Genomic DNA, 14,445 nt, shown 5'->3' on the forward strand with positions numbered 1-14,445 from the left:
TCAGCACATCCACCAGCCCAGAAAGGGACAAGGATGTGTCCCCAGCTGCACCTTCGCCAAAACCCATCCATCCATCACTGCACAGAGATGGGATGGGTGAGAAGGAACAAGTCAGACAGCAATCGCTGGCGTGGAGTCACGCCAAGCTGCGTCGGCAGCGTGAGACTCCCACCGCATCAATCAGCGAGGCACAATAACAAGCTTCCTCCCGGGAACACGCTGCCTCACACTCGGAACCTCCACGCATGAGTCTTTTAGAAAAAGGAGTGGCCTGAAATCATCGCTCACAGCTGGGAGAGACAGAGACACCAGCGAGAAAAATGTCTGCAAGGGGAGGACAGCAACAAATACACGGAGTAAGGGCTTACTCGCCCTAAGCAGCGTTATCACTGCTGGCCCAGCTGAGAATAGGCCATTTCATTGCAATGGCTTGAGTTTGAGGTTTATAATTTTGGCCTGGGGCTCCTCTCAAAGTACCAGATGTGCCTTATTGCAGCTGATGAGACAGCTGGGAGAAGTTAAGGACACAATACACTTGCTCGCTGAAAAGCCCCACCTAGAAGCCAATTCTTATCTTTGCAAGGCCTAAGCCACAGCTCTGACTCCTCGTTTATCTTCGGCCCCGCTGAAGGGAGCAGGCTCAGGGGAGCTCAGGTAAATCCCACGGGAGCACCCCCGTTTCTCTAGTCCCTTCCACAGGCTGGAACAAACCCTTTGCAGAAAAACCCCGCCAAGGCCAGGTGAAAGCCTTCAAAGGCTGTTTTTGTGGGGGTAAAACTCGCAACCCTCGCATATTTAAGACCAGTTGCACCGGGCTCTGCTCCCTGACGAAGCCCACCTGCTCCCAGCCTGGGTGCCGCCCCGTCGGGGTTAAAGCTGGGTCCGGGAGAGATGTTGGGGGCCCCAGGCGGGCGGCTGCGCCCATGGACGGCGTGTCACCGCTGGAGCGGTACCTGGAGCAGTGCGACGGGCAGGTAAGGGGCTTTAAATTTAAAAAAAACAAACAAACAAACCCACAAGTTAAAAGCATTAATGCTGCGTTGGCCGGGAATCGAACCCGGGTCAACTGCTTGGAAGGCAGCTATGCTCACCACTATACCACCAACGCCGCCCTTGACTAATGTCTTGTCCTGCGCCATAAGTGTAACTTCTGGAGCAGACAGGGCGTCTCCACCTCTTTTCGGGGGCTCCTCTCTGTTCCGACCCAGCCTCCCCCGGGGGGAGCAGCGAGCTGTAACAGCATGGAGGAGTCCCAGAGGGTCTCTGTGCTATGGGAGGTCGTTCTGATCTGCTGCAAGAGAAATTACACTGGTTTAATTGGTATGGAGGGCTGATTTGGGGGGACCGACCTGTGTGCTAGTGGGTCCTGAGGCACTGAGGGGAGGCAGGAGGCTAGGATCTCTTTGTGCTGGTTGGTCAATGTTTGTGAATTTGTTTTTTGTGGTATTTGGAATAGGCCTGCAGGTCACAGGTGGTTGCAGAGGCAATAGAGGCAGGGACTAGGGGAAGGCTGAGCTCCACTGCTGAGCATCACCTTCACCCAGGGCACAACTTCTTTGTATGCGTTCGGCTCTAAGCTACTTCTCAGCTCAGAATATGAGTTTAGCACAGGCTGTTTAAATCCAAAGACCTCCCAGTGGCAGTCAGCAAAGCCCTCCAAATATAGCCCTAGAAAGTGGGAAGGTATAACCAGGCTTTTACAAATCCTACTGGCTTTTTGCATTTCAGACTTGCTGGGATACTTGACGACAGCAGATGTGTGAGAGATCACTGCAGAAATAAAGAAAAAAAAAAAATCTGAGTCTGTTGCTTAAAGCAGCTGCATTTGATTTACCCTGTACCTGGGTTGCCAGGCTTCCTGCAGTGGAAGTGAAAAATGGCCGTTCCCCCTCAGGCTGCCCCAAGCTCAGTGATCTCAGACAGGATCTGCGTGTGAAATCTCCTTCCTGGAGCTGCTGGGAGATGTCCAAAGCTATGCAGTTGATGGGGCCTTCAGTGAAGTTAATTAACCTAGAGTCTATAGCAATAACCCCTGGCAGCCAGCCCAACATAAACAGGGTCTTGTGCCCCCTTTCGAAGCCTCTGAGCATCTGGCCAACAGGAAAGCAATCCTTCCCAGCACTTAACCCTATAAGGGCCTTTCTCCCAGACTAGTTACATGGAAACCTGATAAGAAATATTTGCTTTTCCTCTCTACCTGCTCTAAGCAGTTTATGTTGTTACTTTTTAATTTTACTTGTTTTAAGAGCTGTTTAATACTTCTAGCCTCATATACCAAGTGTTTTCCCATCAGCTTCCTTAAGCTATGCCATAAACTGGAAGTAAGAGGTGACTTACATTTATTGCATTTTCACATCATTAGTATGATGTGTGAGGAGTCCTCCAGGCTTGCAGTAATGAGGCTTTTTTTTCTACCATCTTCTCTGCATCATGGCTCACACAAAGCTTTTCTTAATTAGCTCCTGTGCAGCTAAGCCTTAGTCCACCAGAGGTCTTGCAGAGACTATGCCTTTCTTCACCTCTTGCCAACTTGAAAAATATTTAAAAACAGATGCATTTTGGTTATTCAATAGTTGTTATTTGCAACTGTTAATACATTTGTATCTGGTCCCAAATGCATATAGAAGTCAATTTTAGAAACAATTTTCAACCTAGGTGCTCATGATGCTTTCAGAGCTAGACCTGATTGCATCTGCATTTGAGGAAGGATGGGTTCTCTGGGAGGACTTGTCACTTAGTAACAGTTTTCCAAGTGTCTACAGGCAAATATACTGCAACGCAGGAGCAGATCCCTCCCTGTGTGCACGGCTGTTTTGCTAAGCAAGCTGAGTAGCACAGAACATAGAGCAGCACTAGCTCAGGGCTGAAAAGCATTTATCTGGAAACTGATGCTGGAGCTTGGGCAGTTGCTGCCAACTCGAGGGCCTCAGTCTTGTGTGCTGTTCTCTGCTCTCACTTGTGCTGGGACTTGTCAAGTCCTTTTGGCTCTCGAGCCCAAAAACACCCTAAATGAACACAAAACCTATTGTATGGATCATATAATCCAAGCTGTTACCTGCTGTACGGCAGAAACCACTTTCTTGGAAGAAACTCTCCACTAACTAGAGGATTATGCCCAAAGGGAAAAAGCCTTTCCTAAAATCTTGCCTCATCAATATTACGATGCCTCTTAAATAGCTGATAAAGGACATCAGTATGCAAGAATTTGCTTGCAGATATATTTCATGCTTGATTCGGGAAAAGAATGCTGGTTTTGCTCACTGTGCCTCATTTTAACGACTCTGAGTTCCCGCAGCTGAAAGAATAAAACAAAATGCTCATGATCCTGTGAGCTGCTGCCCTCTGTTGTACAAATCCAACACAACATCGACACCGTCCCCTGGGAGCAGGGAGAGGAAATAGTAATAATGTACTGAAGGGGAGTTAAAGCCAGCCAGAAAATGCCAGCTGTCTTCCTTGGAAAAACCCATGAGCAATTATATTGGTTATGTGCATAGTCGGGGCACGACAGCAGCTGTGAAGGGCAAAGTGCCAACGCTGGTGGAGGTGTGTAGCATTTCTCAATTTGGGGTATCACGGGGGTGGAGTATTCCAGACCGCCTTCCAAGTGTGGTAGGAAAATGTGTTATCTCCACTGTAGAAGTTACCTGGATTTTTATATGCTGACGGACAAGCAAACACCAGGCCTTCAAATCTTAAGGCTATTTTTTGCTATAACATGCATGGGGAAAATTTATTTCAACTTCCATATTAAACAGAGGATCAATCTTTAGTCTTCCAGTGAAAGTTTTAAAATAGATACTTAATGACTCTTTTTCTTAATTCAAGGATGACCTCTCAAGTAGTCCTCAGCTGTTCGCTTCTGTAAGCCCTTACGATGTAGACCTTCCAATTCAAACAACTGAAGATGTGTTGCTTGGTTCTCAATTTAATCGGCCCAAAGAGCCCCTTACAGACTTCTCGTCTGTGGATCTCAGCTTTCTTCCGGATGTTACCCAAGAAAACAAAGAACGAAATCTGTTTGAAGCTGGTCATGAAATGAAAAAAGAGCTTGATGGATCAATATCAAGAAACGAGGACAGCAGTATCTTCATGCATGAAAGCAGCGTGTCCTGTCCAGATGCAACTCAGCCATCTCCTGAGGCATCTGGTGCGTGCACTTCTCTGACACCAATGACTCCTATGACCCCAGTGACACCTGCGCCCGAAAGCTCTGGCATAGTTCCTCAATTACAGTAAGTTTATGTATGTATTATACATGTAGCATATGTAATAGTTGTAGTTGTGCTTAAACTGCAAAGCATTGCTCTGGCTTCTCACTGAAGAATGTAGCAAGTGTGGTTTGGTCTTAAATAAATCCACTCAGAAAAAAAAAAAACACCACAACAGAGAGACAGTTATTTCTGTTTGAGTTGGAGCAAATGAGCTGACAGTATTGGAAGGCAACTGGATACCACACTGAGCAGTGCGATACAAAACGTGGAGGTGGCACAGATGAATACCCAGCTTAGCAAAATAGGGGAGAGTGATAAATGTTCTGGGTGAGCGAGTATCTGAGATGCCTCTGGCTTGCTAAGGGGGAAAAGTCTCTTCTGGGAGAGAGGAGATAAAGCCTCTCAAAGGGAAAAGTGTTTGGTAGAAATGTATTTGTACACAGTATGTATTACTAGTTACTTCAGTCTTCTGGCTGAAAAGACAAAGATACTTGAAAAGGAGGATTCCTCTGAGCAGGGAGAAGCTGGAAGGTTCTGCTCTGCTTTGCTGAGAGCAGAAACAGTCTGAGCTGTGCAAGGGAAAGGAGCGTGAAAAGAAGTATGAGAAATTCAGACCTCAATAAAAGATCCTGTGCTCTTTAGGCTAGAGCAACTATGGAGTAGCTTATACCTGCAGAGAATAACATACCCTGTCCTACCTTGAGTGATGTTAGTAGCTCTGTAAATACTCTGTAATGGTTCAGTTCAAAGCTTTAAAAGACTTCAGCCATGTAGTTACTGGAAGACACAAACTTGGTATTCAGGAACTAAACATTTTGTAACTTGTTATACCTTGGAAGCTGTAATTTTGGTATCGAATTGCTCAAGTTTTGCCAAAGTGGCTTGGTGCTAGAATGGGAAAGAGATAGGCAGGAAATCAGTTGATGGCAATTCTTAATGCGAGTGTGACTTCAATGTTGGGGGTTGGTTCTGCAGTGGTTTGCATTTACAACAAGAAAAACTCCTCTCTCATTCCCTAGGAATATAGTGTCGACTGTAAACTTGGCTTGTAAACTAGATCTGAAGAACATAGCTCTGCATGCCAGAAATGCAGAGTATAACCCAAAGGTAAATCTTAAGAACTCAAAGCTTTATCCTCACTTCCCTTTCTCAATGCTGATGGATTCTAATATAAAATTCACCATAAGCTTTGTACTTTTACTAATAGCACTGGCTTGACCCGCAGGGAAAGTCAAAAATCCAAAATTTGGGCCTGTTAAATTTAAAGAAATGCAGGTGACCACAAAGACATTCTTTTTTTTTTTTTTTTTCCCCTTTTAATAAAGCCCCAGCAACAAGATGTTATTAAGTCATTTAAGAAAGGAAATGAACTCTCCCAACTTACAGCTGTGGCCAGCTACCTCCAGCTGAAAAGGCTCAAGCACCCCTTGCTCAGGGGAGGAAGGATCTGTCTCAAAATCTTTGGCTGAAGGAAAGAGAATTACTGGTGACAAACTGGTATTACATGATACTTCTAGCAAGTGGCCTAAACTGTAGTCTCTCTAGGAATAATGGGCTTTTATACAAATGACTCCAGGCTGCTCAACAAAATGTAAGGGACAAGGCAATGGTCTTGTGACTGTAGTCTTAAGCTCCCTGGTCCTAGGTGGGTAGAAAATAACTTCAGGGTGGTGAATAAACACTTTTACAAAACGAACGCATGCTGTATTCAGCTTTGAAAGTGGCAATTCCTGAGAAAATGAACAGCGATACCAGCTAAATCTCTCAGCTGGACTGTGAGCTCTTTCTTTGAATTTATAGAGGTTTGCTGCTGTGATCATGAGAATCAGAGAACCACGAACAACAGCCCTCATCTTCAGTTCAGGAAAAATGGTCTGTACAGGAGCAAAAAGGTACTTTTTTGTTTGTTGTTCTTCTCTCTAAGCTCTGAATCTAGTAGCTATTCCTATATTCTGATTTACAAAAATGACAGAAAACCTTGTTTAAATTATCTAGCAAAGGGCTCTCACAATTGCAAGGGACAAAATTAAGTGCTGGTATTGGAAAATGTCCAGCTTTCTTCATGATGGCAGTTTAGTAATTATTGAACTGTGTACTTCTGTCCCTGAATATAGATTGAGCTGAGCAGACATTAGCAGAGAAACTGCTAAAATGCTCGGGAATTGTTAAGGGGTTATTTGCATGTCTCGCTGACTTTAAAGTGAGTTAGGACATAACTTGTGTCTGTCAAGTCACTCTTTGGTGTCTGTGTTCTTTAGTCAATACATCTGCCTGTAGAGAAAATAGGAATTGGAGAAAAGGAAAGATTATTTCTATACTGAGAAGCTCTTTTCCTCCAGTCCATCAGCTGCCTTTGTTCCTATGTCCCTAAACTACCAATGAGATAATGCATTAACTTACAGCTGAGCAGACCTCCGAGCCCTACTGCTGTCCCAAAGGAGCTAGGTGATTGCACTGGTGTCAGCATTCTGCCTCTTGGATCAGCTCTGAGGAGCTGCTGTAAGGAACTGAGAATGAAACCTCTCAAGAGGGGAACTCCTATGTCCTCCAGTGTGTTCTAACAGACCACAGGAAAGTGAAAATGACACAAGGTGCCTTCTCACTCACTGAAGTGGTTCTGGGGATAGATGCTGTTTCAAGCAGCAGCATGTCTTTTTCCGGAGGGCAGATTAGCATGGCGGTGGCTCTAAAGTGACTTCTAGCTCAAGAGCAGAAGAAAACACTAATCAAAGCTGCTTTCCCCTTCTGCTCTTCCTTCAGCGAGGAGCAATCGCGGCTCGCAGCCAGGAAATATGCACGTGTGGTGCAGAAGCTTGGCTTCCCCGCCAAGTTCCTGGACTTCAAGATACAGAATATGGTTGGGAGCTGCGACGTGAGGTTCCCCATCCGGCTGGAAGGCTTGGTTCTCACTCACAGTATGTGGAAGTCACAGAGGTACAAGCCCAAGCAAGCTGGAGCAGGGTCCTTTGTAAGCTGCAGACTCAAATTCCGAGGCTGTACAAGTCTGGCAAAAGAGTAATAATTGACCGGATAACGAATACCAAGCATGCCTTCTGCTCACGGAAAGACATGGTCACTGGTTCAGCAAGCATGAAGTAGCTGTGGATGCCACATGTCACAATAAAGGTAGTAAGGTTTATCTTCTGTAGTAACTCCTGTTCTGAGTGCGGCCCAGGCCAAAATGACCCTCTGCTGAATTGCCAGGGTGATGCTAGCTAGTAAGGCTTCCAGTGCTCGAAACTGTGGCTGACACAATTCAGCGGTGAAGGCCTCCTCTAAACTGCCCTCGTGCATGGCGTTCCCTGCTTTCTCCTTGCACAGACACACTTAACACCAGGTTTGGAAAGCTCAAAACTGCGAGCACGCTGCACAAGTGTTCAGTCACTTCTGGAGTAAACTGGATGCACGTTAGATCTGGTTAAGACGAAGGGCTGAAGATCTGCAAGGAGCTCCTGGGTGCTTTGCTCAGTTAGTTAATGAAGAGATTTCTTCTTGTAACATCCTTCTGGAACTGCAAACATTGTTGACACAATCTTTGGCATCACTGCATATCAGCAACATGCACTAGAGATTTTATTAATCTGAGCAGTGCTGGCGATCGCAATTTTACCAGACTCCTGTTATTGCCAAGTACACTAGTGGGTATTTTTCTTCACTGCAGACCATGCTGATAAGAAAATTAAACATTTTAGGTTTAACTGGAGCAGCTCTTAAGCTACTTGAACCTATTCTATGCCCTTACTCCATTGTGAATCTTTACTACTAAGGATAAGGTTTCTAACCTTCAAGCATGAAGCCAGACTGCAGCTGAAAAATACATAACTGAAAATATAGTGTGTTTCTGGGATATTGCTTTGGTTCTTTCTGTCCGGATGCCTATAAGCCATCAGTTCAAAGTAAACCTGTAGCTGAGTGACGGGCATGCTGTGCCGTCAAGATGGGCTTGTTCAGAACTAGCTATTGCCATCACCAAGGAAAGGATGAAGGTTTTAACACTCATGAAAATCAAAATTCAGTTGTGTCTCTCACTAGCGCTGCATTTAATATTTTTGCATTTAATGTGGGAATTAAATAGATATTCAAGGTTCGCTTGGCTGTCATCTTGTCCTAGTTGCACAAGATGCTTCCTGATAAGGGTTCTTTGCAGACTAAGAAGGATTTGAGTACTGTTTGAAGATTACAGAAATGGTTTCAGTGCTATGGAAAACCACATTCAGAAGTCTTTAAAAGTAAGCATGAAGAACTCCTACCAGCTCCAGCTGGGATTACCAGCTTTCTCTTGAAGATATCTAAAACCTGACCTGCCTTTCTCTGGGTAGCTAACTAAAACCTGTGGGCTCAGTTATTCTGTTAATATAATTAAAGAGCAGTTTATGCATACAACACTGAAACAGTATTTGGATTTTACTAATCTTACCCGCTTGCTTTGAAACAGCTATGAACCTGAACTATTTCCTGGCCTTATTTATAGGATGGTCAAACCAAGAATAGTGCTGCTTATCTTTGTGTCTGGAAAAGTTGTACTGACTGGTAAGTGATCTCACTCTGTCTATCCATAATGAACTACCACATCTTCTGAGAAAGTATTTAAATTGAACATTAGTGAAAATAATATCTTGCCACAGTAAAGCCATTCAGCAATCCTTTTGATGCCTACTGCTACTTATCTGTGTGTTCTGCAGATAACAGTATCAGTACGGTTGCACTAGAATCTCACTGCTTCATATAATGTCTCAGATTTCCATGTCATTAAACTTAAGTATCTTTATTTTATTAAAAGCATAATGTCATGTGTCAATGTACAGAATCTCAAGAGGATGCTGGCATGCCAGTAACCACACAGTCAAATATGCAGAACACAATAAGCAATTTAAAATTGCTTGGACAGGAAGCAAACTTCTTAAAAGTTTGCTTATCTGACAACATTTGGTAGGGGTTCTTAGAGGAAAGGGTGGAGATATAAAAGCTTGTTCCAGATTATTTGGCAAAACACTTGTGAGGCAAAAGCCTTGCTGAGCAAGTGTGCTCAGCAGATAGAATCATAGAATCTTTCAGTTTATCCAAGTGGCTACAGATCATAGAATCATAGAATGGCCTAGGTTGGAAGGGACCTTAGAGATCATTTAATCCAACCTCCCTGTCATGGGCAGGGACGCCTCTCAACTAGACCAGGCAACACATACAGACACCTGTATGTCAGTTCCCACGTTAAAAACGCTGAATTCCTGAGTGTGTGTTCTAGACACATTCCCTTGTAAAGCTCACAAAAATGCTTCAGGTATACTGAGAGGTAAATGGCACTTTTTCTCAGAGGAGCTGAATGTTGTATCTATATTCACAACACGTGAAAGACAAAAAGGAAGCACCTGCCTCAGCCAGAGGTTCTTGCAATTGTAGATCATGACTGAGCTCAGCTAACCGAAGATTGGGGCACATGCTACAAATGCTTCCCCCTCTAACGTCCTCCCCCCAGCCCCTGCTTCGTAGGGCTAGTAAAATCATACTGCCAGTTCCATTTTGCTGATACTTGTATTTTGGGGTATGCTAACTGCAACACCCTTGAGTATGCAGCAGGCCCGGAAGCACTAAGGTTAAGTCCTTCTCTGTGACCGCTGGGCCCAACTGTCATGACGAAACCGCTTTTGCCGAGCTCTGAGGTTTTCCCCTCGTTAAGAAAGTAGCCTAAAATAACTTTTGTAGGCAAAAGGTTTTGTAATTTATTAGTTGTGTCCAAGTGTTTTCTGAGGGCAAGGATACACATTTATCCTGAGTGATGCTTTGTCCAACTGCTAGTCCATTTTTAAACATGGTTTTTCTTATAGCTCGTGTTTGCTGGACTAGCATGATGGGTCACTGTCACTGCCAAGGAATATTCCTGCCTTCTTGCAACAGAGTTAGTGTACAAGACTTGGTATTAAAGATTTGCTTGCTGTAGCATGGAAAAGGCTAGCTTTGAAATTGTGAGTACCCTAACAAAGCCTAAAAATAGCTCCTCAGAACTGGAGGAGGGAAGTTCTAAAAATGTGGATCAACTTCCAGTATTGGAATAAATGTCCTTCATTTCTTGTTTCTACCTTTCCAATTCCCTTATCAACAGGCTGAGCTGTTACTGTTTAGCAGATAACATCACTGTTCTTCTCAGTTGCTTTGTTGTTTTTATTTTTGAAAGCCAGTGTTTTGCACCTGTTAAGAGTAGCCAACTCCTAGTTTTGTTCTGCAGATAAGACAAAACTAGTCTAGTCTTAAAGCAAGCTAAAAATATCCTTTGAGGTGGCAGAAGTAAGATAGAAGCTCTGCTTTAAAATAATGATAAGCTGCTTTTAAACTCCTGTGTTTCTTCATTGTTTGTAATTATTGGGTTTGAGTTGCATTCAGTTATTCTCAACAGTCTGTTAATTCTTGTTTTTTCTTCTAAATGTCTTTCTAGGAGCAAAAGAACGTTCTGAAATCTATGAGGCGTTTGAGAACATCTACCCCATTTTAAAAGGTTTCAAGAAATCATCGTAATGTGGCCGATAAAGCAACTAAGAATAATACATAGGTTTGTATCGCTAAGCACGGAGCAGAAGCAAGGCTATTCCTGAAGCCAGTCATACAGTTGTGGATTATTAAGCAAATGGTGCTCTTCTGAATGCTATAAATGCTGAGGCTGCTTCATAGATTGTGAATTTATTTTTTTTTGCTTTTGGGTTAGCTGTCTGCCATCTGCTTGAGTTCTGATGACTTATGACATGCTGCAAAACTTGCCAAATGAGTGTACTTTTAATAGAATGCATATTAAGATGGCACTTAAAGGTATTTTGTAATAGACACCAGGTGTTCTCCCCTGTTGAACAGGTGAATCAATGCACTTCAGACTGGCTTTTTCAAAATCCTCAGTTTTGATTGCACTGAAACCTTTAGCTCCTGCAATGCTGTGATGCTTCATGTTTAAACTCGAAGTATATTTGTCTGCAGCACAGCTTACAAAATCCATCATGAGTTGACTTCAGATTTCTGAAGACTGTGATTGTGGAGGACATATACTGAATCCCTCTGACACTACCCATTGGATAAACTCCCATGTGTCCTGGTGTTCACAGTGTCTTTACAGAAAAGTCATTTAAGGCCTCTGACAGTGGTGGAGCATATCTAGAAAGTCTGTGGGCAGAGGGATAGTTAATCCAATTATCTAACACAGATTGTAACTAAGTGGTACCCACGTGTATTACTGAAGTCCCCTCAGATGATGGGGATTTGGCCCAGACAAAAACACATTGGTTAGGAACTGCTCTTAAAACAGACTTGAGGAAAAGACAAGAAGTCTTGGGTGCTCAAGACTTAATTACTTGAGTTATTTAATCAGACTTCAGCTAATGACACTCCATGAAATTTGGCAATTTTGCAGCTAAAACAATGGGGTTCTTGTACTTTATTTCCAAGTGAAACTCAAGACTTCCTTTGCAAAAGGTGTCATGCTCAGACTGATGATGGGACTAGGAGCAGTGCAGAGATTATCTCTTGACTCTTCTGGTATCTCCTGTGATTATCTGGAAGCACGTTTTCGTTTTTGGTTTCCCAGAACAGGGCTTTGATGCTGCTGGAGTTTGTCTCACGTTCCTCCCCTTGTTTCCTAACAGGTCTGCTGGAAAACTCCCGGTGCCACTAGAGGCTGCTGTTACATGACTTAAGCGTAACCCAGCCCAAAAGCTACCTCTGTCCTTCTTGCTGGAAATGCACAATATGGGCAATGGCCTAATACAGAACAGCGTGTCCTGGGCTTCCTGGGCTTAGTTTCACTGTCACATGCTTATTTCTGATTTGGCAATGATGCGATTTCAACTTCTGTGTCTGTACTGTCTCACAAGTGCTTTTATAGCTGTCTCTCTGCTTTTCTGGGAGGGAAAAAATGTTTGAAAAACTTCATGCGCTTCCTTATGATAAACTGGTCTTAACAACGTTATCAGTTTCTTTGTCATAGTCAAACTGTGGATTTCCATGCTCAAGTCTATTCTAAACAGAGGGGTTTTTTCTGTTTGTTTTCTAACACTGTAGACTTTCCACAGCTATGGGCTGAATTTTTGTTTGCGCAGGAGCTGTAATAGCTGATAAGCTTGAGTTACGATAATCTTTGCAAGTGAAAAACAACCTGTTCTTAGCGGGGTGCAGGAAAAAGTTTATCTAAGTTGAGCCCTCTTCAAGACATTGCATTTTAATTGAGCATGCCACATAATTTCACCAGTAATCTGATGCTCTTTAAAAGTATGGATAAAGTCATAAAGATAAGAAATGGGCTCTGCGCCTTTTCCCTGAGCTACTGATTAAGTTAATGTTTGCTGTGGTAACTCCTGTCTCCAAACAAACTGTCTTGGTTCTACCTATGTGGTGCTGTTCACGTTAGTGTTTTGTAGCACTTAAATACACTAGGAAGGGGAAACAATACAAGCTGGGATTTTTTTTTATTTTTTTTTTTAAACTGAGACATGCTTTGGGTTGTGGGGTTTTGGTGTGTGGGGATTTTTGTTTGGGGTTTTTTTCTGGATGTGGGTTTTTGTCTTTTTTGGAAGAGTGATACTGCTTTAAGTTATTCTGGCTTCTGTGGACTCTCTTTCTTCTGATTACCTAGTGTTTCCCACTATATTCTGATGACTACAGAGGATTGTCTCTCTGCTTCAATGTACTGGATGACCATATCTATTTAGCTCGTGATTTTGGCTCCAACCTTGAGCCTGGGATGAGGAAAACTACTACTCTGTCACTCTTAAGGATGTGTATTAATATTTGCCACTTTTCTTATACAAATTGATCTTATACAAATGGCTGTTGATATCATTGCAAATATAGGGACTGGCTTTGGTATGCATGGTCCCTGGAGCAGTGTTATTGATTGGCTATGGTGCCCCTGTGGGACCGCAATGAGGGTAATGCCAGCTGGAGCCCCACCACTGCCCTGCTGCTGGTCAGAGTGTACTGAGACACTCAAATGGTGCCTTTCCTGGGTTGCAGCCCAGCAGTGCCTGGCTGAGGTTCACATGAGCACTGAGCACCTGAGGATGCGGAACATAACCATGCTGCTTACTGCAGACTCCAGCAAGCACTGATCTGCAGTGGACGCTGCCTACGTTTGTGGTGAGAGACTGGGACAGGGTTGCCCAGAGAAGTTTTGGATGCTTCACACCTGGAGGTTGTAGAATCGTAGAACTGTCAGGGTTGGAAGGGACCTCAAAGATCATCCAGTTCCAACCCCCCTGCCATGGGCAGGGACATCCCCCACTAGATCAGGCTGCCCAGAGCCCCATCCAGCCTGGTCTTAAACACTCCCAGGGATGGGGCTGCCACCCCCTCTCTGGGCAACCTGTGCCAGTGTCGCCACCCTCATGGGGAAGAACTTCTTCCTCACGTCCCATCTGAACCGATCCATCTCTAGCTTCAATCCATTCCCTCTAGTCCTGTCACTGCCCAACATCCTAACAAGCCCCACTCCAGCTTTCTTGTATCCCCCTTGAGATACTGGCAGCCACAATAAGGTCTCCTCGTAGCTGCCTTTTCTGCAGACTGAACAACCCCAACTCTCTCAGTCTGTCTGCACAGGAGAGGTGCTCCAGCTGGACGAGGTTTTGAGCAACGTGGTTTACTGAAGGTGACCCTGCCCATGGCAGGGGGAGAGCTAGAAGATCTTTTTGAGGTTCCTTCCGACTCAAACAATTCTACGATTCCATGATTTATTTTGGGTTTTTGTGGATGAAAGAAAACGGTGCAATTTCCTTGCCAGGCTGGCTGACCTGCCTGCTGTGGGGCAGGGCCTTGCCCACCACATCCCCTCCCTCCCGCATCAGGGAAGGGGCAGCCCTCCATCCTTCGGTGAGTGCTGTGGGAGGCCACGCGGTGGGGCTCAGAGTGGGGGAGATGAGAAGCCTGGAGAAGAGAAGGTTCTGGGGAGACCTTGTAGGGGCTTCCCAGCACCTCAACCACCTAGGGAGGTGGTTGAGTCGTCATCCCTGGATGTGTTCAAGTGTCGTTTAGATGGGGTGTTGGGTGATATGGTTTAGGGGTGACCTCGCAGTGTAGGGTTAATGGTTGGACTTGATGATCCCAAGGGTCTTTTCCAACCTGAATTGTTCTAGGATTCTATGACGGGGCTACAAGGAAGCTGGGGAGGGACTGCTTACAAGGGTGTGTAGGGATAGGATGAGGGGCGACGGTTTTAAACTGGAGCAGGGTAGACTTTGATTAAATAGTGGGAAGAAATTAT

At 44.4% G+C, this 14,445-nt stretch overlaps 1 protein-coding gene and 1 non-coding gene across 2 annotated transcripts; one reads left to right on the forward strand and one right to left on the reverse strand.

The window, feature by feature from the left end:
• Positions 1-923: 923 nt before the first annotated feature.
• Positions 924-10,721, forward strand: TBPL2 (TATA box binding protein like 2). Its single transcript, XM_009874707.1, has 7 exons — positions 924-974; positions 3,829-4,235; positions 5,234-5,321; positions 6,015-6,106; positions 6,975-7,148; positions 8,650-8,744; positions 10,642-10,721. The coding sequence occupies exons 1-7, from the start codon at positions 924-926 to the stop codon at positions 10,719-10,721; spliced, it is 987 nt and encodes a 328-aa protein (XP_009873009.1).
• Positions 1,037-1,108, reverse strand: TRNAG-UCC. Its single transcript has one exon. It is a non-coding gene; the product is annotated as a tRNA-Gly (tRNA).
• Positions 10,722-14,445: the final 3,724 nt, after the last annotated feature.

The sequence above is a fragment of the Apaloderma vittatum genome, unplaced genomic scaffold, assembly GCF_000703405.1.
Source record: "Apaloderma vittatum isolate BGI_N311 unplaced genomic scaffold, ASM70340v1 scaffold9558, whole genome shotgun sequence".
NCBI lineage: Eukaryota > Metazoa > Chordata > Aves > Trogoniformes > Trogonidae > Apaloderma > Apaloderma vittatum.

What these genes read in the sequence shown, in the direction of transcription:
- TBPL2 (XM_009874707.1), top strand. Translation starts at nt 924, where the DNA reads ATGGACGGCGTGTCACCGCTGGAGCGGTACCTGGAGCAGTGCGACGGG. An exon ending in TGGAGCAGTGCGACGGGCAG is followed by an intron (nt 975 to 3,828) that starts GTAAGGGGCTTT and finishes TCTTAATTCAAG; the next exon opens with GATGACCTCTCAAGTAGTCC. An exon ending in TGGAAAAGTTGTACTGACTG is followed by an intron (nt 8,745 to 10,641) that starts GTAAGTGATCTC and finishes ATGTCTTTCTAG; the next exon opens with GAGCAAAAGAACGTTCTGAA.